The sequence below is a fragment of the Microplitis mediator genome, chromosome 2 (assembly GCF_029852145.1).
Source record: "Microplitis mediator isolate UGA2020A chromosome 2, iyMicMedi2.1, whole genome shotgun sequence".
Classification (NCBI taxonomy): domain Eukaryota; kingdom Metazoa; phylum Arthropoda; class Insecta; order Hymenoptera; family Braconidae; genus Microplitis; species Microplitis mediator.
Genome location: NC_079970.1, coordinates 24934304 through 24959192, shown reverse-complemented (window position 1 = coordinate 24959192; position 24889 = coordinate 24934304). Strand labels below are relative to the sequence as shown.

The following is a 24889-nucleotide window of genomic DNA, read 5'->3' as shown; positions in this document are numbered from 1 at the left end:
TTTTCTTGAACCAAGTTAACTGTTTTTTCTGTGTAGGATTTTATTGGAAAAGCCGAAATTTGGCCGATAAATTGAGTCTATTTTTGGTTTTTTCAGGTCTAACAATTGGCCATTTTTCGGCCTATCTAGTTCTCAGCCCTGTGTTCAGTACATGGGTCTGTTTTTGGCCGAGAAAAAGTTTTGTTTTTATTTCGGCTTGAAATTTTTTTACCCGGGTAAAAATAAATATTTGAATAATGTAATTACTGAAATTGGAATCGCGGATTAGATGGTCTGATAGAGTTTGAACTCGGGAATGTATGGTCGTAGGCCAGTTTAATAATGTTGACGTTACTTACATTAGCAGTTTATGAACGAGTAGATGCTTCGTTCATGACTCTTCAGTGGCAGTGCACTGGTCAATTGACAGATTGACCTGTTCTTACTATCCTCGTAAACCTTTCATTCATCTATACGCACGTGCTACTCTCGTTTTTTTGTACGTGTTTTTTTTTTAAATACATTCATTTCTTTTAATAGCTCTGGTCGTTGGCCTATTGTCTTTACTTGCTACGGTAATTGTTTATTACTTTATTTCTTTGGATTTTTTCTAACAGTCCTTATATTTTGTCGGTTTTCAAAGAAGCTGAGGTATGATATGAATTTATTTTTAATGAAAATTAAGTCATTTCGGTGAATGATCAATAAAAAAAATGTGAAGTGACATGATATCCATTTTGGTCTGTAAAAGTTTGGTTTGAATTAAGAAGGCCCTAGAAAAATATTAATATTTTAGATTTCTTCGAGCTCGACGGATTTGGATTTTTTTGAATAATTTCTATTTTTCTGTGATGATTAATGAAGATTTTATTCTGTAGTAAATTGTTATAGTTCATTAATTATTTATATATAAATAATTATTTGATTATTATTATAAATAAATAAATGAATATAATTTATGTTAAAATGTTAGGATGAAATATTTAAAAGATTTTAAATATTTAAATTCAAATCCCATTGTATTGTGCACGAATGGCTGTCGATTACTTATCTCCGATAACCCGAAAGGTTTCGTCGTTTCAAAATAGTACGACAAGACTAGTTCGTTTCTCTTTTTATATATCCTAGTATATATATTTGTACCAGAGTCGTATTTCGTAGTACGTCTATTTTAAATCTGTAATTTAAAATTAGAAAAACGTTTGATAGTGAATTTTCGTAGCGAAGAAAATTTGATTTTGTTTAGAAGTAATGAAAAATTTCCGACGTGCTCCCAATTGGATATTTTACCCAGCGGATGGGCGTCAACCAGGTATCCGTTTGTTTAAAATAACTATACATTGCACACAACACGCACGAGGGATTTAAAATTTTTAAATATAATGTAAACTTTTAAATTTACAGAGCGGTTTGAATCTGTCATATTTTTTTACTTTACCTAAACATACATTCGCTTTTCTTTGATTTTTAGTTTTACTCTTTCACTATTTACTATCTATTAAAATTTTTATTTTTTTAAATAAATGTATACATATTCATAATCACGTAAAATTCCATTTTTTTTTTTAAATTCAACTTAGTTTCGAATAAATTTAAAATTCGAAATACTCCAAAATAATATTTTTTTATTTTTTTTCACAATTAAATATTCAATGCCAAAAATAATCTTCATTTTTTTTTTATTTGTTGAAAAGAAATAAATAAATAAATTTTTTTTCTTTTTAATTTAAAGCCTAAGTCTAGTCATTGATAAATAACTTTTGATTAGAAATTTTTTCCTCATCTATCGTATCAAAAAAATGACTACAGAAAAATAATTTTCTATCATTAAAAATAACAAAAACCGTCCCCTCAAGTTGCTTCTATATAAATAACATTGACATTAATCATTTCATATCAGAATGAATTTTTACCACTAACAAATATCCCATAAATTATAAGTATCAATTTAAAGTATTTCAACACAATTATCAATATACATATAAATTGAAATAAATATCTGTAATAATTATCTATAAATAAATCCTGCTGTCAAAAATAATAATAACAATAATAATAATAATAATAATAGCAATATTTGCCAATTAGTAACGAGTAAATTAAGAACAAAAATTTACGAAATGATAGTTTAATCGAGATTTAAAATCCTAACTTGAATGGCCGTTGCAGGTTACCTAGAACTTCCTGCGGAAATGGCCAATATACTCCTCCGACCTCTAACTCATACACTAGTTACATTTACTCCTCACTCAGTCCCTCTCTTCTTCACTCCTTGTCACTCTCTCTTCGTCTCTTTAGCCATTTTATATACACCCCGGACCTATATAATATATGATCGCCCTAACAACTTCGGCCCGCTCTCGTTGTACTAATCAACTTGATGATCTATGCGCCTACAACAAAACGTTACATCCTTAATTTTACCTATGCAACTAGTTCCACTATGCAACTAGTTCCACTACCAATATTCCCCCATATTAACGAATCTCACTAAAAAATCTCAATAAAATGCTCGTAAAAAAATTTTATTTATTTTAAAAACTGACCGCTCAGAAAAATCTCAGCTGAAAAAAATCTGTCACTTATCGACAGAGTGGCCAAGTCATTAGAGTCTTTATCACGATCAATAACCAGACAATTGATCTTTCTCTCTCTCTCAGCTCTTAGCTCTTACACGAGCGTTTGGAGTATCGCCAGTTACAGAGGTCATCAACACTCGTTATTTTCTTAACAGTAAATCCAATATCTTTGTATTACTCATTAGTTGTTAGTAATACTCGGGTGATCGTGCTGTAAACATCTTATTTCTTGGATATCTTAACATTTATTATATAATCATCTAATTATTTAAAATGAATTACAAACAATATTATTATTTTTTATTATTTATTTTAATATCTCAATTTATTGAATCAAGTTCTCGGCAAATGAGAAGTGAATTTACTAACGAAAATATAAAATCAAATACTTCGCAATATAAATATGTGATTAAAAAATTTACTGTACCAGTAAGTAATTATTATTTATATATTATTTGTAATAGTTATATCAATATTAATATATTATATATATAAAATTATTTTAATGCGTCTTACAGTGAATCTCTAATGAATTTATCTAAAATAAAGTTTATGAGTCATTATTAAAATAAATTTATATAGATAAATTGCGTGATATCTATTTGCACTGAGAAAATTACTATCTAGTTACGGTACATTTTTTTACCATCAATCCGATAGTACACGGAAAGAAAATTATGGCAGCGGTTCCCATAATTTTGTGAAATTTTTTCCTATACCATCATAGGAATTACGACCATAAATTATGGAAGCGGTTCTTATAATTATAGGAATGTTTCCCATAATTATAGGAATAGTTCCTATAATTATGGGAATGATACCCATAACACTATAGGAATGGTTTCTATAATTTATAGGAATACTTTCTATAATATTATGGGAATCATTCCTATAATATTATAGGAACCATTCCTATAATATTATGGGAATGGTTCCCATATTATCATGAAAAAATTAATTTAAAGAAGTGTGGTAATCACTTCTACAACACACAGAAATATTATTAAACATAAAAACAAAAATTCAAACATTGAAAAAAAAATCGTATTTGGCAAAAAAACATTAAAATTTTTAACAAGAATTTTTTGTCAGCACAAAACATTCAAGAAAATTCAAATTTTGGGAAATTTCTACACTATTGTGCAAAAAAAAAAAATTATGATATTATAGGGATGGTTCCCATAATATTATAGGAATAGTTCCTATACCAATATGGGAACCATTCCCATAATAGTATGGGAATGATTCCCATACCATTATGGGAATGGTTCCCATAATGATATGGGAACTATTCTCATACTATTATGGGGGTGGTTCCCATAATATATGGGAACCATTCCTATAGTAGTATAGGTACTATTCCCATACCATTATGGGAACCATTCCCATAATGCATAGGAAAACTTCCCATAATTTTCTTTCCGTGTAGTGAATACTATCTAGATGATTGGATAAATCATCGAGATTGTAACATTAACTATATTTATAATAAAGTTGAATCGCGTTATAAGTCTGCCTACCGGGGTGTAGGGGAATACAATTCTAAGAATTCTTGTACCCCCACTTCTGCTCAGCAGTTGAACGCCGTAACTACACTTCCCCTACTTTGCAAGCGTGTGAGTGTGTATATGATTATTTTCATAGCCATAGAGGGGTAATGTTTTCCTAGAAATATAAGTCGGCGGACTTATAACGCGACTGGACTGTACAATCATCTAGACAGTATTCACTACTATCGGATTGATGGTAAAAAATTTTACCATAACTAGATAGTAATTCCTGTTATTTAATTTCTTCAGTGTAATTATTAATTACTATTTTAGGTCGACCATTTTAGTTTTTCAATTAACGACACATTTGAAATCCGTTACTTTGTTAATGACACATGGAAGTATGGTAAAAATCCCCCGATATTTTTCTACACCGGCAATGAAGGCTCACTTGAAGTGTTTGCTGAAAATACCGTATGATTTTTTTCCTTTTTTTATAAAAATATAAAAAAAAAATTTACTTTCAGAATTAAAAAAGATTTTTTAATTAAAGGGATTTATTTGGGACATCGCACCGAGCTATGGAGCACTTGTTGTGTTTGCAGAGCACCGTTATTACGGTGAATCGATGCCGTTTGGCAACAAATCTACTGATAGTCCAAAACACTTCGGATTCTTGACTTCACAGCAAGCGTTAGCTGATTACGTTGACTTGATTACGTATATCAAATCTGATCCAAGTATGAAACACAGTCCGGTAATTGCTTTCGGCGGGTCTTATGGCGGTATGCTGAGCGCTTGGTTCCGCATGAAATATCCCCATGTCATTCATGGGTAATTTTTATTATTTAAAAAATTAAAATAAAAAGCAGATGTATGATAAATAAACAAAAGGTTTTTCTTTACTTAGAGCAATTGCTGCATCGGCTCCGATTCTACAATTTACCGGTTTTACGGATTGCCAAGTATTCTCTCGTATCGTGACCTCTGACTTTAGGGCAGTTGATCCGAATTGTGAGAAAGTTGTCCGTAAATCCTGGAGTTCTATTGATAATCTCACATCAACTGGTAAAATTTAGTTTGTTGTATTTTATATTGATTATTATTATTTTTTATGCATTTTAGATAATGGAAAAAAATGGATGACGTCTAAATTTAAAATTTGTAAGACACTCAATACGACCGCAAATGTCAAAGCATTTAAAGACTATTTATCATCTGTTTATAGTAATTTAGCAATGGTTAATTATCCATATGAAACAGATTTTCTTTCTCCACTTCCACCATATCCAATATCAGTAATTATTTATTTTATTTTAATAAACTAATTTTTTTTTAATCATCTCATTTAATCAAAAAATTTATAAATTTTTTTAAAAAAAATTTGGAAAATCCAAAAGTGCACGCCTCGAACGCTCATGTTATGTTTTTTTTTAAAAGTTAAATTTCGAATAAAATTGAATATCCCGCTCTTTTCCCATAGAAATTTCCATGGTAAATATACGGTAATAAAAGTAAAAAAAAAATAAATAAGGAGAACATTCCTAATGAAAAATGGCGGCAGTGTGTGTTTGTTTACATGTAAGATTGCCGGTTTTAACCGTAATGATTTATTTTTAAAAAAATGAGAAGGCCTACAGTAGTGATTTTCGAAAGGAACCTTCTTTGCTTATTTCTGAAAATTTTGAAAAAAAAATTAAGTAGTTTCGTCAAGTCGTTCTCGAGATATCCGTACCACGCCGTTTTTTGAACCACAGACTAATGGACGTCCACGATAAATTTTTTTTAATGAACTTTTTGTTATATTAATACATATTAGACAAATTAAAAAAAGTATCAGGATTATTCATTAGTGTTTCAGCTTTATATTGATGTGTTTTTCATAATGTGTAAGAGTAATAGAAAAAAAATATATGCACTTTAATGAGTGGAAATCGTGTGACTTTGACAGGTCGGTTATAAAGCACAACCTCTCCGCTTCGCTTCCGAGGCGTGCAATTGTTTGGTATTTATTTTCGATTAAAAAAATTTGAGAAAACATTCAAAATAATTTAAAATCAAAATATTCATTATTATTGACAATAAATATTTTATTTTTAGGAATTTTGTAAACTCTTAAAAAATACAAATCTATCATCAGATGAAGAATTATTAACATATTTACAACGAGGTATTAATTTGTACTCAAACTATACCGGCAAGACGAAGTGTCTAGATTTAGACGATGCAGAGCCAAGTTTAGGAGCAGCCGATTGGAGTTATCAAGCTTGTACTGAAATGGTAATGCCTTTTTGTAACGACGGTGTCAACGATATGTTTGAACCACAGCCTTGGAATTTCGAGGACTTTAGCAAAGATTGTTTGAAACATTTTAACGTAACACCTAAACCGAATTTAGTCTGCGACACATACGGCTGCGACGATTTGAGTACCGCGACAAATATTGTCTTCAGTAATGGATTACTGGACCCATGGTCAGGCGGCGGTGTTCTGAGGAACTTGTCATCATCAGCCGTCGCCATAATCATACCCGAAGGCGCACATCATCTTGATTTGCGCGGTGCCCATCCAGCAGATCCTTACTCGGTTATAAAAGCCCGTGAATATCACAAGTATTATATTAAAAAATGGATCAAGGAGTATCGCGAATTTATAAATAATACCAGTGATATAATGTAATTTTTTTTTATTATTAATTAATCGATTAAAAATACATAATTTAGCTGAAAGTTTTTAAATAAAACTATTAAATATTTATTAAAAAAATTATAAACTAATTTTATAAGTATTAAATAAATATATAAATAATAACAGGGCCAACAAATTATAAGAAAAATAATACTGCTATTAAAATATAATTTTCTATAAATAAATAAATAAACAAGCTTATTGCAATAATTAATCTACACCTTTTATTTTTATTAACGAACTGGAAATTAAATATATTTGCTAATTAATTTTTCAAGTGATATTTTAATTAAAATTAATAATCAATATTGTACATTAAATATCGGACAATATTGGCATTAATAATAAATAAATAAATTTTAATGAGGTGTACGTCTATGAGCTGTAGTGGGTCTGGGTACACCAGAGCGTCCGCGCAATTTTTTCGTCGGCATTAAATTACTTTCCGGCTCATTGTAAGTTAGATAAATATTTGATAAGTCTAGTTGCGGTTGATCTTTAGCAGTACCAATAGTAGTCGTAGTTTGGGCTTTGCGCATGTTGTTCCCGGTGTAAGCAACGCACTTGAGTTGCCACTCGCCGATGTCTTCATTCCAGTGAACGTACCGTTCAATCATAGTTTGATATTGGACGGGTATGTAACTATTCAAGATCAACTCTTGCAGCTGTAGCTCGCGTCCAATACCGCGCACGCCCTCCAGCAAACCTTCCATTTCTCGTTGATGTTCCTCTTGCAAATCCAGCAACTCAGCACGTGCGGACATCAGCATGGTGTAGACCTTAGCCAACTTTTTGGTCTTCCCCGCAGCTTCCTCTTGCAATGACGAATATTTTTCTTCTATATCAATTCGCTCGGCTTCTTTTTCTTCAATCGCTTTCTTCAGCTGCTCTTCTCGTTTTTTACGCTGGTCAAGTTCAATCGCCGACGCGGCCAATAAACGTTCTTGAGCTTCGGCTTTCTCGAGCAAATTTTCACCCCCAACAAGAATTTTATTCTGTAAATTTTGCATTTTTTCACGCAGCACTTCCTTTTCATTTTGAGTTTTCTTCAATTCAATAACATCCGTATCGTCTGGACTCTTGTCCGTATATTCGGCTTTGTCGATTTTTTCCTGGGCTACTTCAATGTCTTTATCGTCTAACTCTTCCATCGTCAGTATCTGACTTTTTCGTTTTATTTTACGTGAATTTAAATCATCGTCAGCTGGATTTGACTCATCAGTATCGCCGTCTGATTCCGATAATTCTTCTCCGTTTTCTTCCAATTGTTTACGCAACTGTTCAATTTCATCTTGAAACTGTCGCAACAGTGCGTCTTTGGGATCTTCATTTATTCTCGCTCGGTTCTTTATATTTTTAGCTCGATTTGCATACCGTAATGTACTTATTGTTTCATCATAATTCATATCTGCTGGGCTTATGTTTGCACACTAAAAAAAAAAGAAACAATTAATTTAATTACTCTATAAATTATTAGTAGATAAATAATTAAAATTTTATTACCATTAATGTTTTTGAATTACCACCCAACGAATCTTGTAAAAGTCTAGTCAATTTTGAATTTCTGTAAGGCACATGAGAACTCTGACCATCAACTAATGCTGATATGACATTACCAAGTGTTGATAATGATAAATTTATTTTTGTTGCTTCACGGAGACGTATTCCTGTTGCTTTCGTTTTACTTTGTCTTTCTGAACCCTTTATATTAATATTAATTTATTAAATTATTTTTAAATTTAATTATTAGAGGTCAACTTTTTGAATAATTCGTAACTTTTCAAATTCCCGATTTCAATCGAGAAAATTCTGATCAGTTTTCAAATATTCAATTTTAATTTAATCGAGAGCTTAATTTTTAGAGTAACCAGAAGTAATTTTTTTTAGATTCGTGTCTGATCTTTATTTACCTCTGACAAAAATTTGAATTATTAGAAAAAATATTACAATTTTAAGTCGTTCAAAAAAAAAATTCTGAATGATTCGATTCGATTTAATACAAATAATTCATAAATTCGAACTATTCGCACACTCCTACTATATATTAATTTAAATATTAAAAAAGCCGAAAAAATATTTAGACTTGGGGTGGCTTAAAAAAATGATTGATACCGTGAATCATAAAATTGATTTATCATCGGATAAATGTAAAAGAAATATCAACATACCGCTAAATCAACAAGATGAAGTTTTCCCATTTTTACATGCTGCTCATTGTCTTCGCCAAGTTGACTAGATTCGACAGTTATCGTAAATATCGCATGGGATCTGGAACTCGATACATTCATCGCAGTTGCTCCGACCACACCTGTGATGACAAATAGTTATTACCATTTACAATAAATAATAAAATCCAACGGAAATAAAATAATTCCACAGCAGCCACAAAGTATGATCCTGAAGTTAGCAGACAATTCAAAATTTTTGGATTTTTTTTATCAATTAAATTTGAAGAAAAAAAAAAACTAAAAATATGCATATGTAGAAAATTTTAAAAACTACAGGTGCAATTTTTTCAAATTTTTTTCTTTTCAAATTTACCGCCTCAAATAAAATCCAAAAATAATTAGATGTCTGCTAACTTCAGGATCATCACAAAGTTTATAAATTCGTAAGAAAAAAAGTAATTACGATTTTTGTTTCCAAGGGACATAATTCTGTCCAAGTCATCAGCATTGTTGACAACATATCCGCTCAAGTCTTTAACAAAAACCCCGATGTCAGGTCTCTCCTTGACTTCCAGTCGTGTGTTTTGATCTTTGCCCAGCAGATCACGGATCTCTTCATTGTATATTTCCAGATAAGTGGCGCGTACCAAAAATTTTTGCTTGTCATCGGCCTTGGCGATGTGGCCAAATATTTGGGCAAAGGTGTTAGGAATTATTCCACGTAACTGTGGTGGTGTTTTAGCGCCGGACATTGTGTAGGTTTTCCCAGTACCAGTTTGACCGTATGCAAATATCGTGCCATTGTAACCTTGTAGCACTTTGTCAACAATTGGTCGGGCCGTTTCATTGTAGATGTCCACTTGGGTCGAGTCATCGTCGAAGGTCGCGTCGAACGAAAATACTTTTGGTGGCTCCCCGTGAACTGCATTAGGATTCTCGACAGTTATCTCGGAATTTAGACGATCAACTTTAACTATTTTTTTACAATGACCGTCCAACTCCTTTCCGTTTAATGGTCTGACACGTACTACAACTCGTACATTTTCTATCTCACCGAGTTCTGATGTATTGTCCTTAATATATTTATTTTTAAAATTAAATAACGTAAATAAATAATACTAATATTAAAATAACAAGGATTTATAATAACGTACCTCTGGTCCAGGCATGATTATTTTATATTGATATATATGTGAATATATATGAATTAGTGCATAGTGATTTATTTGTTGAGATTATTGTTTTTATTTTATTGCTGTGGTACCCGGTACGTAAACAAATGTCACCTGTAACTTGACGTTTCTTCAGTAAAATAGTTTAGTACGATCGATAATTTAGTGTAGCGACTTGCGCAGAAAAATAATATTTTTGGAATTTAATTCTGATCGCTGGCAATAGATGGCAGGAGCGTTTAGTGCTGGAAAAGTGGGACATGTAGAAAATTTTCGAACTTAAGGTGCAATGGTACTCGACTTCTTTTTCACACTCAGAAAACCGACGAAACTGTTTCCGTTGCACTTGTGGACGCTGATTAAACAACTGAATTCGATCGAATTAAACAGAATTAAATTTTTAATTCTATTTAATTTAGATAAATTATGTTAATTCGGTACCTAATTTAAAAATGAATTCTGTCTAATTTGGCAGGAAAACCAGAATTTGTCCAAATCAAAACGAATTTAAATAATTCTATTTGGTTTAATTCTGATTAATTCGAAAATAATTCTCCAATTTCTGGTTCTGAATTCGAATTAAACTGAATTAAAAAAAATTTGAAATTTTTAAATCGGTTTTATTCTGTTTAATTCAAATTCAAATTTTCAATTTTTGAAAATACGAAATTTCTAGCCTTCTGTTGAGGTTTTAAAAAACGCTAAAGACTCTCTATTTTAGGTTTCTAGTGTTTGTCCGTAAATAAAATTGAAAATCGGTTACCGTTACCCCTTAAGATTCTAGAAAACGCTAAAGACTTCATTCTGAGCCCAATATTTGTCCGTGAATGAAAAATAATTAAAAACTAGTGACTGTCACACCCCTAATTACGAAAATTTGTACATTTAGTTACTTCGTTTTTCAATTTCTATGGAAAATAGGATTCAAATTCGCTACATCAATCCTGGTGAAGCAGAAGAATATCCTTTTTCAACTGATTTTTGTTTCGAATGATCCATTTGTACCAAGAAAAACTTCAGTTTCTTTACAATCGTAAAAAGAAATACTTTTTTGTAACGAATTTTCGTGACACGGGAATTCAAATTTCTACTCATCATTTGCTCGGGAAAGATAACTGTTGAATCAAGGATATTTATTCGAGTATATTCTGTTCAATAAGAAACATAAAGTATAGTCTAATATTTTTGTATTCAAAAGTGAATAAAGAATACCGCTTATCCGAATCGGTTTTAGATAATTTTTCATTAAATTAAGAGCAGTAATAAGATTCATCTTGAAAACAAAGCATAGACAAGAGTAGGAAAGATAATAAAGAACAATGATTAAGATAATTTTATAGATGTTAAATTGAATCCGGATAATCGGAGTTTTACTGTACGGGTAATTTATGAATAAATTATATCACTATTACAGTGTTTTGTTGATATTAAAGATGTATTCATATTATTAGTGATGATATTCGATCATTACGCATAATTTTAGCGTAAAATGCAATTTGTCGTTGTAGAGTATGACTACATTTGTCCGATAACATAAAGATTCGATTAGAATGTGTGAATGTACAGATAAAAAATTATAAATTGATTAACAATTATTATATAAAACTAAAGCGTTGATTATACTCAATCATCGTGGGATATGATATTTTCATATGAGTTGTGAACAATTAAAGCTATTAGTAGACGGATGATTAAAAATACAAAAACAGAATTATAAATTCTTTCAAATTTGTTCTGATATATATTAGCAGTATAAAGCGGGGGTATATAGATATATATATTTATATATATATATATATATATATATGAGAACCCAAGTAATTTCACTAGTAACTTGAGAGTTCAATGTAGATCTGAAATTTGGGTAAATTTGCACTTGTTTATAAAATCTCATAGAATCTGATAGACTCTCATAAATTCCCATAGAAATTTTATAGGAATGAATGGGTTCTATGAGAAGTGCTTAAGTATAGACTTATACGTACAGCTATAAGAATCTATTGGATTTTTAAGCAGGAGGTCTACATCGATCTAATTGGATCAATTTAGATCTACATGACTGATTCCTGGCTATTTTTTCGTGAAAGTAATAGTACTCTTTAAGACATTATTTTTATCATCAAAAACTTGTAATTCTCATTTATAATTTAAAAAGCTCTATAATCCGAATTTTATACATATTTAGTATTTTATTAAAACCTCTTTTGTATCCCATATGTTCGACGAGTTAATTCAGCACTACGTAATTTGCGTAAGGACATCTACCTGAGGACCATTTAGAGAAATTGTTTTGAGACGTAGGATACGTATCCGCCGGAGATGACGTCAGTAGCAGGTTCGTCCTGACGTCATTTGTTTTTCTACCTATTCCATGTCAAGTAAGAAAATTTCTTGATGGAGTGCAATCCTAGTCGACCATAGTCAGTTCTGTACGAGATCCTCATACAACATGGACTAGTTTAGACTAGTACTGCATTCCATCAAGAAATTTTCAGTTTTGAAAGATAATAGTGATTATGATTAGATTTCTGTAGCTTTATTACTGAACATAGAGTGTCAGTGAAAGCTTAGTATGGTACGTTAAATGACTTAGAAAATTTTATAGCCTTGAAATAGTGCTGGATATACGTAAATATATCGTCATACAGTTAGAAGCATAATCTCAGATACAAACCAATTGAGTAATTATTAGTTCAGATGCACAATAATAGGAATAGCCTACATTGGTGCTAGAAGTGAATCAAGGAGTCTAATTATATTTTACTATCGATACTGGGATCAGAGTTATGAGTATAATATAGTATTGAATTGAAAAAAAAACAACGTTCTAATTCTCGATGTCTTTATTATAAAAATGAAAAGTAAAATATAACCCAAAAACTTACACGATACAACAATTTAGAAAAAAGCTACAAATAGTAAATTACAATATAACTATATACCAATAACGATCTAACAATGTTCGGTTTTTGTTCGTCCGTATCGGATGTGATAAATGACACTCCGGTCAAAAATAAACATGAAAATTCGCAACTAGATATTTATAAGCTATGGTTACAGTAGTTAGACTATCGTTTAGATTACAGTTGCTTTTTAATCTTTATGAACTAATTTTACATAAATTAACATGCACGTTATTCTAAACCCACTAACTTAGGCTACATTGTCTATATCTAGCACTTATCACTTACTAATAAAACACACATATGCAATTCGCGACACGTACACAACAGTTATAACCACACTATTTATTTTTCAAAGTTCCAGTAACTATTCGAAATTACTCTTCTTCTTTTTCGCTGTCGCTATCTTCTCGAAGAATTGCACCATGGGTTTTAAGTATCTCCATCATTTTTTTGTCACTCCTGAGACATTTTTTCGATGCCCATTGGTACGCCGTGTATTTTGAGAAATTTTTAGCTTCCAAATCGATGCCTGGTTGCTGACATATCCATGCAGCTAGTTCATGGTCTTCTTTTTCAACTGCCACGTGAAGTACAGGTGTCTTACAGGAACTTTTTAAATTCAGATCTGCTCCATATTCCACTAACTGTTCCATTATTTTTATTGCTTGCTGTCCTTTATTTTGCCACGCTGCTTCGTGGAGGCAGGTATTGCCGTCCTTGTTCCGCTCTCGCAGCCATGGCTTGACCGTTTCATCCACGAACCCCTCGAGTGCATACAGCATCTTCAACCATCCTTTTTTAGCAATGACGTGAAAAATGTTATCTCCAAAACGCCTGTGATTTAGCTCCCAGTCAAACTTCAGCAGAAGTTGTAGATTTGGACTATCTGAACTATCCATCGCGTAGCTGTGATTAACTATTCTATCCCGAATGAAACGTATTCAAGAACTGGTGTATTTTGTCCGGCCTGTCAATTTATATTATACGGAGCAGGATGTTTTATATGTGTGCTATATTGTGATAACACTATTTGTTTCCGACCCCGGCACAAATTAGTCACCGAGTGTACTTTACTTGTGAAATAACTAATAATATTATGAATATGAGCAGATACATGAGTCACTTTACAATGTTTTACACCTCCACGAATTGACTCAACTAACTTGAACTTATTTATGTAATTTAATCACTTCTTGAACAGTCGCATCATATGGGTTTCGAGTATCTCCATCTTTTTTTCGTGACTTTCTTCTAATGCCACTTGGTGCGCCACGTGTTGGAAGTATTTTTCCGTTTGTAAATCGATGCTTGGCTGCTTACATAACCATACAGCTAGTTCATAATCTCTTCTTTGTACTGCTATGTCAAGTACAGTGTCACCATGATATTGTCTTCTTGCATTTAGATCTGCTCCATAATCCACTAACTTTTCTATCAACTGAATTGCTTGCTGCCCTCTGTTTCTATACGCAGCGATGTGGACACAAGTATCGCCTTTTTTATCCCGCATTTGCAGCCATGGCTTGATTTCTTCATCTATAAGCACGTTGAGTGTATACAGTGTCTTCAACCATCCCAACTTTGCGATAACGTGAAAAATGTTCTCTCCAGTATACGTCTGATGTAGCTCCCAATTTATCTGAAGTAGCACTTCAAGATCTGAACTATCTGCACGCTCCATTGCTTTGTAGTGGTGTACGATTCTATTCCGAATGAAATGTATCCAAGAACTGGTGTATTTTATCTGGCCTGTCTATTTATATACTCTGTAACGGGATCTTTTGAATGTTTCTTGTAATGTGATAATATTATCTGTTTACGAATTATGGTTTCGGTTTTCCCGATTTTGATTCAGGGTCATAGGTTATCCTTTGCTTATTTTTGCCCGGCAGTACGATAACATAGTATGTACTTTACTTGCGAAATAACTGATAATATAATTAATAGGAGTGGATACATGATGCAATTGACAATGTTCTACACCTACAAAAATTGACTAAACTAACTGAAACTTATTAATATATTTTATTCTTAAAATGTATTTGATAAGGTTCAATTTGTACTATAAGGTGCTGTAATTATCTGCTCGCAAGAATGGATGCAGTTAAACTTTCTATGAAATAAAATCGAAAATCGTTTCTGTCAAGATTGTCATCGTGTATGTACAAGACAAGGGGGTCTTATTATATTTAACTATTTATGCTGGTATTGAATTTTTAAGTATGGTATTAAATTTAAAGGAAAGCTGGAATTAACGTGGCACATAAGTCTACATTTAGAGTTTTGACCTTAATTCGGTTTATTTCTAATGATATTGTCTTCACCTTTACATATCAGATCCCATTAGTTACTCACTCTAGTCGAAAAACAACTTAAACTTTAAGGACAAGATATTCATCAGTTTTGGTAACAGTATTTGGATTATTTCTAACATTACAGTCATGTAGGGCAAGTGTGCGTAAATCTATGCATTTCAGTTCACAATAAAGCGGCTTGCGCACTCTTACCCATAGCGCACACTTGCCTCGCAAGGCTCTATAGCTGCTTTTCAATCTATAAACTAATTTTACACAAATTCATACCCAAGTTATTCTAATCCCACTAACTAAAACTGCATTGTCTACATCTAGTAGCTACCTTCTATCGATAGAACACACTTATGCTATTTGCGACACGTATACATAACACTTATGTCTATACACTGTATATTTTTCACACTGTCAGTTACTACTGTGGATCACGGTATTCTTCTTCTTCTTCTTCTTCTTCACTGTCGCTTACTCCCTGAGTAATTGCACCATGAATTCGCAATGTCGTCATCATTTTTTCGTCACCTCGTTTAAACGCCGTTTGAAATGGCGTCAGCCCGGCGTGATTTTGTGTTTCTAAATTGATGGTCGGCTGCTCACACAACCACGCTGCTAGTAGATAGTCTTTGTTATAGACCACCTGATGAAGTACAGTGTCACCCGCACATAAGTTTCCTTTGTTAAGATTAGCGCCCATTCTCACTAACAATTCCATCAACAGAATTGCTTGTGACCCTCTTTTCGTTGACGCTGCTAAGTGGAGGCAATTTTCACCTTCATAATTCGGTTCTTCCAGTAAATACTTGTTCGTTCCATCTACTAAGTGATGGATTTCATACAGCCGCATCCAATCTCCGGATCTTGCTATCTCGTGAAAGATGTTCTCTCCAGTACACAAGTCTCGCTCAAACAGCATCTTAATATTTGAAGTGTCCATCGTTCAGCAGTTGTGCACGAGTCCGTCTATCCCGAATGAAACGTATGCAAGAACTGAAACATTTTATCTGAAGAGTCTTTTTATATCATTTCAAGTGGGACACAATCCCCGGCAGTAAAATTTAAATAACATCATCTATTTACGAATTCCCGCTTTGGTTTTCCCAAAACTGATATCAAGGTTATAGGCTATCATCTATTTATTCCAGCCCGCGCACGATCACGTGTTGTTATGGACTCAAATTTATTTATATTATTCTATTCTTCTCGTAGAAACAGTACTTGTTTTTTAGTTTATTTTCAAGTAAAAGTAATGTTGATGGGCACTGTAATTTTTTGCGCAATAAAGAAGAAAGTTTATAACAAGAGAAAAGTTCAAAAGCTTACGAACAGCACCTAGATTTGCAACATTACCAGTTATCTTATCTTTGCTACGTTACATAGCTTCGAACATTTTATAGCCGAGATATAACCGCGGCTGTACCATTTGTCTTTTCTCATACATTGTAATAAGTATGATTTTAGATGTAAACCAATTGAGTACCTATCAATTTGACTGTATATCAAAAGGCATTGTACCTTGAGCAATATTCACTTATAAATAATCTTATAAATATTCACTAATAAGTACCAGAAAACCCTTAAACTCACATGTTAATCTTGGTTACCATATCAGAATCTCCTATGCTTTTGTAATCTGTCGTTCCTGAATATCGATAAGAGATCCAGTACTTAAACTTGAATAAAACAGCGGATTCGAACCGTTGCATGTAAACGCCCCCTTTGCTCCTTCCACATCATGGAATTTTTTTAAACGTAATATTTCGTAGCTGAACTATAGCGACAGCTGTATATAGTTTATCCTCAAGTATTTTAAGAACTATGCTATTAGTAGATTATTATTTTTTAATAACCATCCATTTTTCCGCTTTTGCAGTTATAGGCACCGTTGAAGGCATCATTAGCGTTATTATTTTCAGTCCGTACTTCCTTTTGTAATCAAATTCGGAACATTTCTTAATTTGGTGGTAACATTTGTCGTGTTATTATGACGTTATCAGTAAAACCTACGCCCTTATCAATAACCAGAAAACTTGTTCTTACCTACTGATTATTAATTTAGGCAGTCAAATTGAGTTCGCTAACTGTTGTAAAACAAAATGATTCATTTACTGCGCATCAAAAAACTACAACGGAAATTTACGAAAATTCTTATTAGTTATTACTCTTCTTCGGCCGTTACTCATCACCGATATAGATAATTTACGAGAGTAGCATAAAAGTTTGTTTTCATCTCTCAAACATGATTTACAGCCATCAAATCATAATTGTTTTATGGGTATTATTTAGGTCACGACGTAGAATATTTTGGAACAATTCCTCCGTACGGTGTCTGTTGAGTGCAAATATGGTACTAATAATTCTTTCATTTTAGTAAACTATCATCAAAGAACGACATTGATTAATACAGCTATAAAACATTTTACGATGACACCAGTCTTAATAGTTAAGTGCTTTCTATTTTTAGAATTTCGCATATTTTTTGTTTTGTTTTATAAAAAGACTTTTGTCAACAGCTCGTTAAGTGCGATAAAACATGTGTGTTTCTCGTTTTTAATTAATGAGCTCGTAAATTACGAAATAACGTGTCAAAGTCTAGTTACATTTTACTGCTACGAATCTCTTAGGGTTGAAACGCAGAATACGAAAGTGTTTTTATATTTCCTGAAATAAATATGTATTGGTAGACAAACATTTGAACTAATTTTCCTGATTAATCAACAATACGAGTTTAATAGGTATTATAATACTGTTTCGTTAATGGAGCAGGACAAAATATGTTTTAAATTAGTTTTATGATAAAATTACTTGGAAAAGGTTAACTATGCAAGTGATGATAGCATGCCCTTATTAAAATTCAATATTAACTAAAAAAAAAAACAAACTATTTTTACTGTTCCATATTTCTAATAACTCAGAAAATACTTAGCAGAGTAATTTAAATCATTAATTATATGTAAGCTTTAATATAATTTTCCATCCGCTGAAGACGCATTCAAATCTGTTGATTCATTCGAGAAATATTTAAGAACCAAATTTTGTTTAGACACACCCACATGGATATCGGCCACCTCAAACGCCACCTGTTGAAAGATCTAGATCCGAAGATTGAGCCAAAGCCAATAATGTCTCTTTTTGCACATTTGTAAGATGCACAACAAATTATGATCTTTATATATGACTAAATTTTCTTCTGAAGTATGTCTGTAATGACACGCAGGTGTAGTCGATTATAAACCATATTGCAACAACAACAGATACCAAAATTGTTTGCACGGAACTTCGACTCTGATCAGCGTGTCAGGGTGTTGACAATTATTATGCTCGGCTTTGGCAATCAGCCATAGTAATAAATAATATAGAGATTGTGATTTCTGCCGAGTAGAATAGTTAATTAGCCATGGATCAAGAATGTGCGTTTGAAGAATAATTTTTCTACCACCTAACAGAGCAATTTGTTTTATATTTTATGACTTTATTTGACTGTGCTGTTCTTCGGAAGTTCTGAACTTTTGTGTGGAATAAAAATAATAACTCGAACAATTATGAAAAATCTTTAATACATATTTTTTTTTTTTTTTTTATATTAATTCACCGTGTATGCAGGCCAGGGGCCTGTCCCATGGTATACAATTTTAACTCAGCTTATTTTTCTATACTCGGTTTGTTTTTTGTGCGGCTGTGGCCCGACTTGTGCATGCACTGTACTGCATCATTACGGTGATGCCCTACTACCTCCCCTGTGCAATGGAGATGCAGTGGCGTAGGAAAACCACAGAGAAAACCTAGCCAGTACAGTTTCGGTTTGGGTGAAGCTCCAGTGATCGCCAAAATTTCCATTTTACCGATCACTGGATCTTCATCCCGCGCCTAGCGGTCAGAGACCTCCGTTCGAACTCGACGTATGGCTAAGCGGTCACCCAGCCAAGTAGTATCCATGCTCGATGCTACTTAACTTTGGTGATCGTACGAGCCACACGCGTGCCGAAGGGCTGCCTCAAAATCTTTAATAAACAATATTTCACAAGACAATAAACTTAATTATAATCCTTATTTCTCTAATTATCCAGAGATACCAATTTTAAATACAGTGGAGTCTAAACTTACAATTAACTTTCTTAAAAATACAATTTATAGATAAATTGGGTAAAATATAGATAGCCCTAACTGGGATTCGAACCCAGACCATGTTGGTATCGCGCCGAGTGCTCTTCCAGTCGAGCTATCCGGCCCTATAATATATTAAGTTCAATTTGATTTACAACTTATTGAGCTACACCGTCCATCATACGGCGACACACCAATTTTAAATATAGGGGAGGGTGGGGCAGAGCGGCCCCCCTGAAATTTTGACCAAAAAAAAATTTTTTTTTTTTCGACTAATTACTATAAATCCGATATGTTTGCGCATTTTACCCCTACGCATGACATTTGGGGCAAAATGGACAAGCCCAAAATTTTGAAAAAGTGATTTTTCATATTTTTATCGTCAAATTAAAAAAAAATTATTATAATTCCACATTTCTAGCCCTACGCATAACACCTGGGGCAAAATGGACTAGCCGAAACTTCCGAAAAAATTATTTTTTCATATTTTTCGGCCGTTTCTCTATGTAAGAGGCAAATTTGGTCACTAAAAATTCATAAAAATTAAATTTTTTTTTTAGTTGATAAATTTTTGAAATAAAGTAAAATTATAGAATTGATTTTTTTTTTATTAAATAACAATTAGTAATTAAGGTAATCGAGAGTGAACGATTTTTTACGCTATAAAAAATTTTTTTCGAGTAATATAAAACCAAAAATAGTTGTCAAGAGAAAGAAATACATTCTTAATGATGAAAACAATTTAAAAAAAAAAAAAAAACGAAAAAAAAAATTTTTTTATCACTTTTTGAAGGGGGGCCGCTCTGCCCCACAAAAAAATAAATTTTTTAGAATTTTGGCAAAATGTCCATAAATTTGTTCGAAATAGGACAAAAGTAAAGTGATCTTATGGTTGAAAGCCACAAAAAATAATAATTGGCTTAGGGGGGCCGCTCTGCCCCACTCTCCCCTACTGAAATCTAAACTTACAATTAACCTTCTCAATAATACATAGGTAAAACTCATACATGACAACCCTGAGCCTATAGTCAAACGTTCAGAAAACAGACGCTCTTTTAAAAACCAAACAATATTTCCTGACCCGGCTTCTGAAGGACGAGCTCTTGTTATCATCTTCCGTTTTGAACTCTAACGCCCATTTACTATGCAACAAAATTTTGTTAATGATGAGGTATTCCTCAAAGCTAAAAGAATTTAATTGCGTTTGACCTTTTATTTTTAGTATTACACTAGGCACTGACACTGACTTCGTTTCCCGCAGTTGGTTTAAACAGATGTCTAACGCACAGAACGATATCGCTCTTTCATAACGTCCAACACTATGAATCACTATTGGTTTACGCGCACGTTTGTTTGATGATGATGCAGATACGTTGTAGTTTTCCTGACTGTTGTTGACCATTTTCAAGAAAAATATAAGCCGCGCTGATTCGATTGGCAATTTACCGTCTGGGTGTTCATGATACTCATAATGAGTTATTTGTTTTGATTTGCCGTTTTTCTTATTGGCAACTGTGAGTAATATTTCCGTATAGTAGTTATGTGAGATTGTTTTCTTTTTCCAAATATTAAATTCACCTTCAGTGTAGTCAGAAATGTTCTTATGCAGCCAATATTGACAGTTTTTCCAATCATTCTCATCGAATCTTACTATTACGCGACAGTTAGTTTCCCAAATTAGTTTCCAATAGTTGCGAGACTTCTTTTCGGATGCAAGGGTCTCGACCACTATGAACTTCCTTTGCAGATCGTACCCGTCGACATAGCTTGCGTAGAAACTATCTGGCCCGTTGACAGACGGCTCCAAGCTCTGGATCGATTTCACACTACTCCTGTGACGGTGTCTTCGGTTTTGTTTCTTCTTTTCCGGGGTTTCCTCGGACCAGCAGGTATGGTTGATAAACATGTGCTCGGACTTGATGGTTTTCATGTATTTTGAAGTTTTACGCTTCCAAAATTCATGGATGCTCAGATTAGAAGAACCTCCGGCATACATTGTTTTCACAAAAACTTTCGTTGTTTAATATGGTAAGGTGTTGTCGCGAGGACAGACGCTAATTTACTGAGAGCGCACTGATGCGGCCTTCTTATATTAGTCCTTCTACATCAGATTTTTGTGGGAAAACATGTCGTAGTGTATGCAGTACTGAATTCATTTTTAGAACTCACTTCTTGCCATTAGGCTGTTAGACCAATAGGCTGCGATGACAAACAAATTAAACCTGTTTTATTCTTGAAAAAAGAAAAAGATTTACACTCTTTATTCTCATTGTGATCTTATTATGACAGTTGATGTCAAGTTTACTATAAATCCTTCTGTTTATTGCTATCTGCAACTTTTCATTGGAAAAGTCACTTGAGCAGAAGGTTTACAATCGATTATTTGACTTGTAGGTTGTCCTGCCTTCAACTTTTCAGGTTGGCGACGGTTAATTTTTTGCTTATGTCCTACTATACTTGAGGTGGACGGTATTACATTATTAGCATTGTCAAACAACTCTAAGTTCATAAGGTAGTTAAATTGTTAGCATTGTTGTTGTTCATGCGGTGACTTGAATATTGATAAACTTAGGTCCAAATGCAATCATAACAAACAAGTATGACGGATGTATTTTAATTAATGTTTACAAATAGCTGATTATTTTGTCTTAATGTCAGTACCTTCTAGCTTACAACTTATCGATGAATCTTATTTATGTTTATACTAAGAATAAATGCAAATCTTTCTGAAACAAGTGGGAACGTAATTCTAAGAGTACCCATATATTTGTTCGCATAGTTTCTAAGAAATAAAGTAAGACATTATTTATAAAATCATATTGTTCTGGGGATAAAATACTAGAATGCCTCTGATGTCTGATTCTAAATACAACTGCTTGTACATTAATCGTTGCTGTATTTACTATTTGATATAAGCAAGCATCTATAGCGCAAAGTGTACCCGTTCCGATACCTGAGCTGCAGTGAACTACGATTGGGCCCGGCAGAATATGGTCAATGACCAATGCTTTTCTTAATAAAGACTGTTGCCTTTTATTTATGGCTACGATGAAATCTAGAAACCCTGCCATGTTACCAGGAACACCATGAGCTGGCCAGTCGAAGTATTTGAAGAAATGTATGATTCTCGATTCTCCAGTCTCTCCATTTAGAATACTTAAAGTTATCTCAGTATAATAGCAATGCAAAGTCACTTTTTCTGCACTAACTTTGAATATTTTTAAGATCGTATCACAATCATTATTTGAAGCCCAATACTGAGGACATATTGGCCCTGAATGTTGTGCGGTATCGGTTAACATCACGACAATGTAAGAATTTTCTTGCCAAATCATGGCAAAAAAGTCACAAAGCGTCTCTGCTGTTGGTTCTTGCGTTGCCACAAATTTCTTATCAGCGTTGAATCCACTTACGTAATTAGCGTGTACGTAGTCCACATCACAATCAGACTTTAAAATCACACGGGAACTGTCCCAACATGGAATGCTCATATTACGATTCTTCTTTATGTTTTTATGCTTCTGAAACTTTTCGAAAGTTCCATGTATTGGCATGTTGAGGATGCTGAAGTGTTCGTGTAAAATTAAATCCAAATATCTTGGGTTAGTTGCTCGTCCGAAGTAATCACTGACACTAACAGTTTCAAACAAATTAACGGCCATTATTAGAAAATGCAATTACACGACTTGCATAAGCAAAATAAGAAGTAGGAATGTAAGTGCAAGAGTTATTTTCGTTAGAATGAGAGCTAATGCACGTTTTCTGGTGTTATATGCACGGTCTTATCTCATATTTTTAACGACTTCGACTCCACAATATCCTGTTGATAACGCTACCTACACACCAAAATAAGCATTCCATATTTTGGTCGTTGATTTTATTATTAACATGAGTCACCTAAAAGGTTTTCCTCAATTTGCAATGCTAATGTAATGTTTATAAGTTTTTCATAACAGTATTTTCCCCGTCAACTCGCGCACTGAATAAATAATCGGAAATATTTAATTTTAGTCCTAAAACTGGGTCAGTATGAATAGAAACGTACAGAACTTGATCCGTCATTCGTCGCAATAGTATACCTACAGACATCTTAGTATTATGATATAAATATGAAGATGAATGGGACTTCTGACGCATCTACGAGATTTGAAAATATGCATATAATCCGTTGTGAAGACATAATATGCTTTGATCATAGTCGTGTGTTTCTAACGATAAGGAATTCGCGCCATATCTTTCGAAATACCGTGTAGGAATATCAAACTCGAATATGTGTGGAATTATCCTTCGTGTCTCGTACTTCGAGATTACGAAGGTAGTACCACTACTTTCATGTCTTTGACCACAAATTTAGAGCTTAAAATTAATAAAATACCGCGCCTATCGACTACCGTGGCGCCGCCTTGCTGCTGTTTGCTCATTCGTTTCTTTTGTGTCGGACAGACCACACGTTTAGAGAAAATAATAAATATTTTTTTGAGTATATTTCGTTTTAAGTAAAGTGTAGAATTATAATGGGACATCACAAGAAGAGATCAAGGAGTCGTGATCGCTCCAGTGAAAGAACATCGAAGAGAATCCGTAAACTAGAGGATCAGATGGGCGTAATTGCGGCGAGCTTGGATGTTATACAACAGGCCATTTTGGGACGAGATGCTTTGACGCCGGAGTTGCCGGAGACGCACGAGTTAGATTTGCTAAATAATGAAGGTAATTACAAAATTTTCATGGATAAATATAAGCACGAGATGCGATGATTTTTCCATTATTAATCCTTCATGCCCGAGAGGCTGACTACGATTTTCGTATGTTATGAAAGGTCATAAAAATTATATCTGTTATGCGAGTACACTGTTTTACCCGAGAGGTAAAATAAAACTCATATGATAATCAGGCTTTACCTGGAAGGTAAAGTAGAGATTTTATTACTCTGTTTAATCCGAGAGATTAAATTGGAGTATTGTAAACAAACTAACCTTGTCATCTGTCAATTATTGAATAAACAGATTCGAAGTTAAATACTTATGAATAAGGAGCAAGTCAAATTAAAACAAATTATTTGTGATTTTTAAATCCTTATAATTTGTTTTTTCACTCTAGGTACCGCTGACCAAACAGATGACCCCGGATTGACAAATCAAGGTACTCAGCCACCAGGGACTCAGGTTGTCCCAGAAACTCAAACTAAAGTTCCAGAAGATGGAAATACGAAGGAAAATGATGCTCCGGTAGATAATACTGCCAAAGCAGCTGTGTTGACATCCGAGGTGGCTAAGGAGCCGGAATCGGAGACACCCTGGGAGTTAGATGAAAACGGCCTTCGCATATTTGGTGAAGAACCTGTAGGAAATGAGCCTGAGTTAATTTTGCATTCGAGTATATCGAATCGTTGGAAGAAATATCTCTCTGACGGCCTGAAAAAAGAGGTTAAGGATTCATTGTTGGATAAATATCCAAGAAAAGGGAAGTTATCGTTTGAGCCTCCGATTTTGAA

General features: G+C 33.2%; 7 protein-coding genes across 7 annotated transcripts; 1 reads left to right on the top strand and 6 right to left on the bottom strand.

The window, feature by feature from the left end:
- Positions 1-2733: 2733 nt before the first annotated feature.
- On the top strand, positions 2734-6950 carry LOC130663268 (lysosomal Pro-X carboxypeptidase). Its single transcript, XM_057462395.1, has 6 exons — positions 2734-2987; positions 4382-4522; positions 4602-4882; positions 4959-5116; positions 5174-5346; positions 6149-6950. Exons 1-6 carry the CDS (start codon positions 2832-2834, stop codon positions 6725-6727), a joined length of 1488 nt encoding a protein of 495 aa, XP_057318378.1. The 5' UTR covers positions 2734-2831; the 3' UTR covers positions 6728-6950.
- A 70-nt stretch (positions 6951-7020) lies between these two features.
- Positions 7021-10225, bottom strand: LOC130663266 (kinesin-like protein KIF3A). The gene is made up of 5 exons (XM_057462394.1): positions 10059-10225; positions 9368-9977; positions 8905-9044; positions 8240-8437; positions 7021-8166 (listed from the first exon to the last, which is right to left on the bottom strand). Exons 1-5 carry the CDS (start codon positions 10071-10073, stop codon positions 7096-7098), a joined length of 2034 nt encoding a protein of 677 aa, XP_057318377.1. The 5' UTR covers positions 10074-10225; the 3' UTR covers positions 7021-7095.
- Positions 10226-12583: 2358 nt separating this feature from the next.
- LOC130663738 (uncharacterized) lies at positions 12584-13881 on the bottom strand. The gene has a single exon (XM_057463163.1). It carries the CDS (start codon positions 13879-13881, stop codon positions 13357-13359), a length of 525 nt encoding a protein of 174 aa, XP_057319146.1. The 3' UTR covers positions 12584-13356.
- A 281-nt stretch (positions 13882-14162) lies between these two features.
- LOC130663739 (uncharacterized) lies at positions 14163-14940 on the bottom strand. The gene has a single exon (XM_057463164.1). It carries the CDS (start codon positions 14661-14663, stop codon positions 14169-14171), a length of 495 nt encoding a protein of 164 aa, XP_057319147.1. The 5' UTR covers positions 14664-14940; the 3' UTR covers positions 14163-14168.
- A 769-nt stretch (positions 14941-15709) lies between these two features.
- Positions 15710-16228, bottom strand: LOC130663254 (NF-kappa-B inhibitor cactus-like). Its single transcript, XM_057462373.1, has one exon. The coding sequence runs from the start codon at positions 16226-16228 to the stop codon at positions 15710-15712; it is 519 nt and encodes a 172-aa protein (XP_057318356.1).
- A 4119-nt stretch (positions 16229-20347) lies between these two features.
- Positions 20348-21535, bottom strand: LOC130662990 (tyrosine-protein phosphatase non-receptor type 9-like). The gene has a single exon (XM_057462002.1). It carries the CDS (start codon positions 21389-21391, stop codon positions 20432-20434), a length of 960 nt encoding a protein of 319 aa, XP_057317985.1. The 5' UTR covers positions 21392-21535; the 3' UTR covers positions 20348-20431.
- Positions 21536-21642: 107 nt separating this feature from the next.
- Positions 21643-24049, bottom strand: LOC130662989 (tyrosine-protein phosphatase non-receptor type 9-like). The gene has a single exon (XM_057462001.1). The coding sequence runs from the start codon at positions 23055-23057 to the stop codon at positions 22095-22097; it is 963 nt and encodes a 320-aa protein (XP_057317984.1). The 5' UTR covers positions 23058-24049; the 3' UTR covers positions 21643-22094.
- Between the last annotated feature and the right edge of the window lie 840 nt (positions 24050-24889).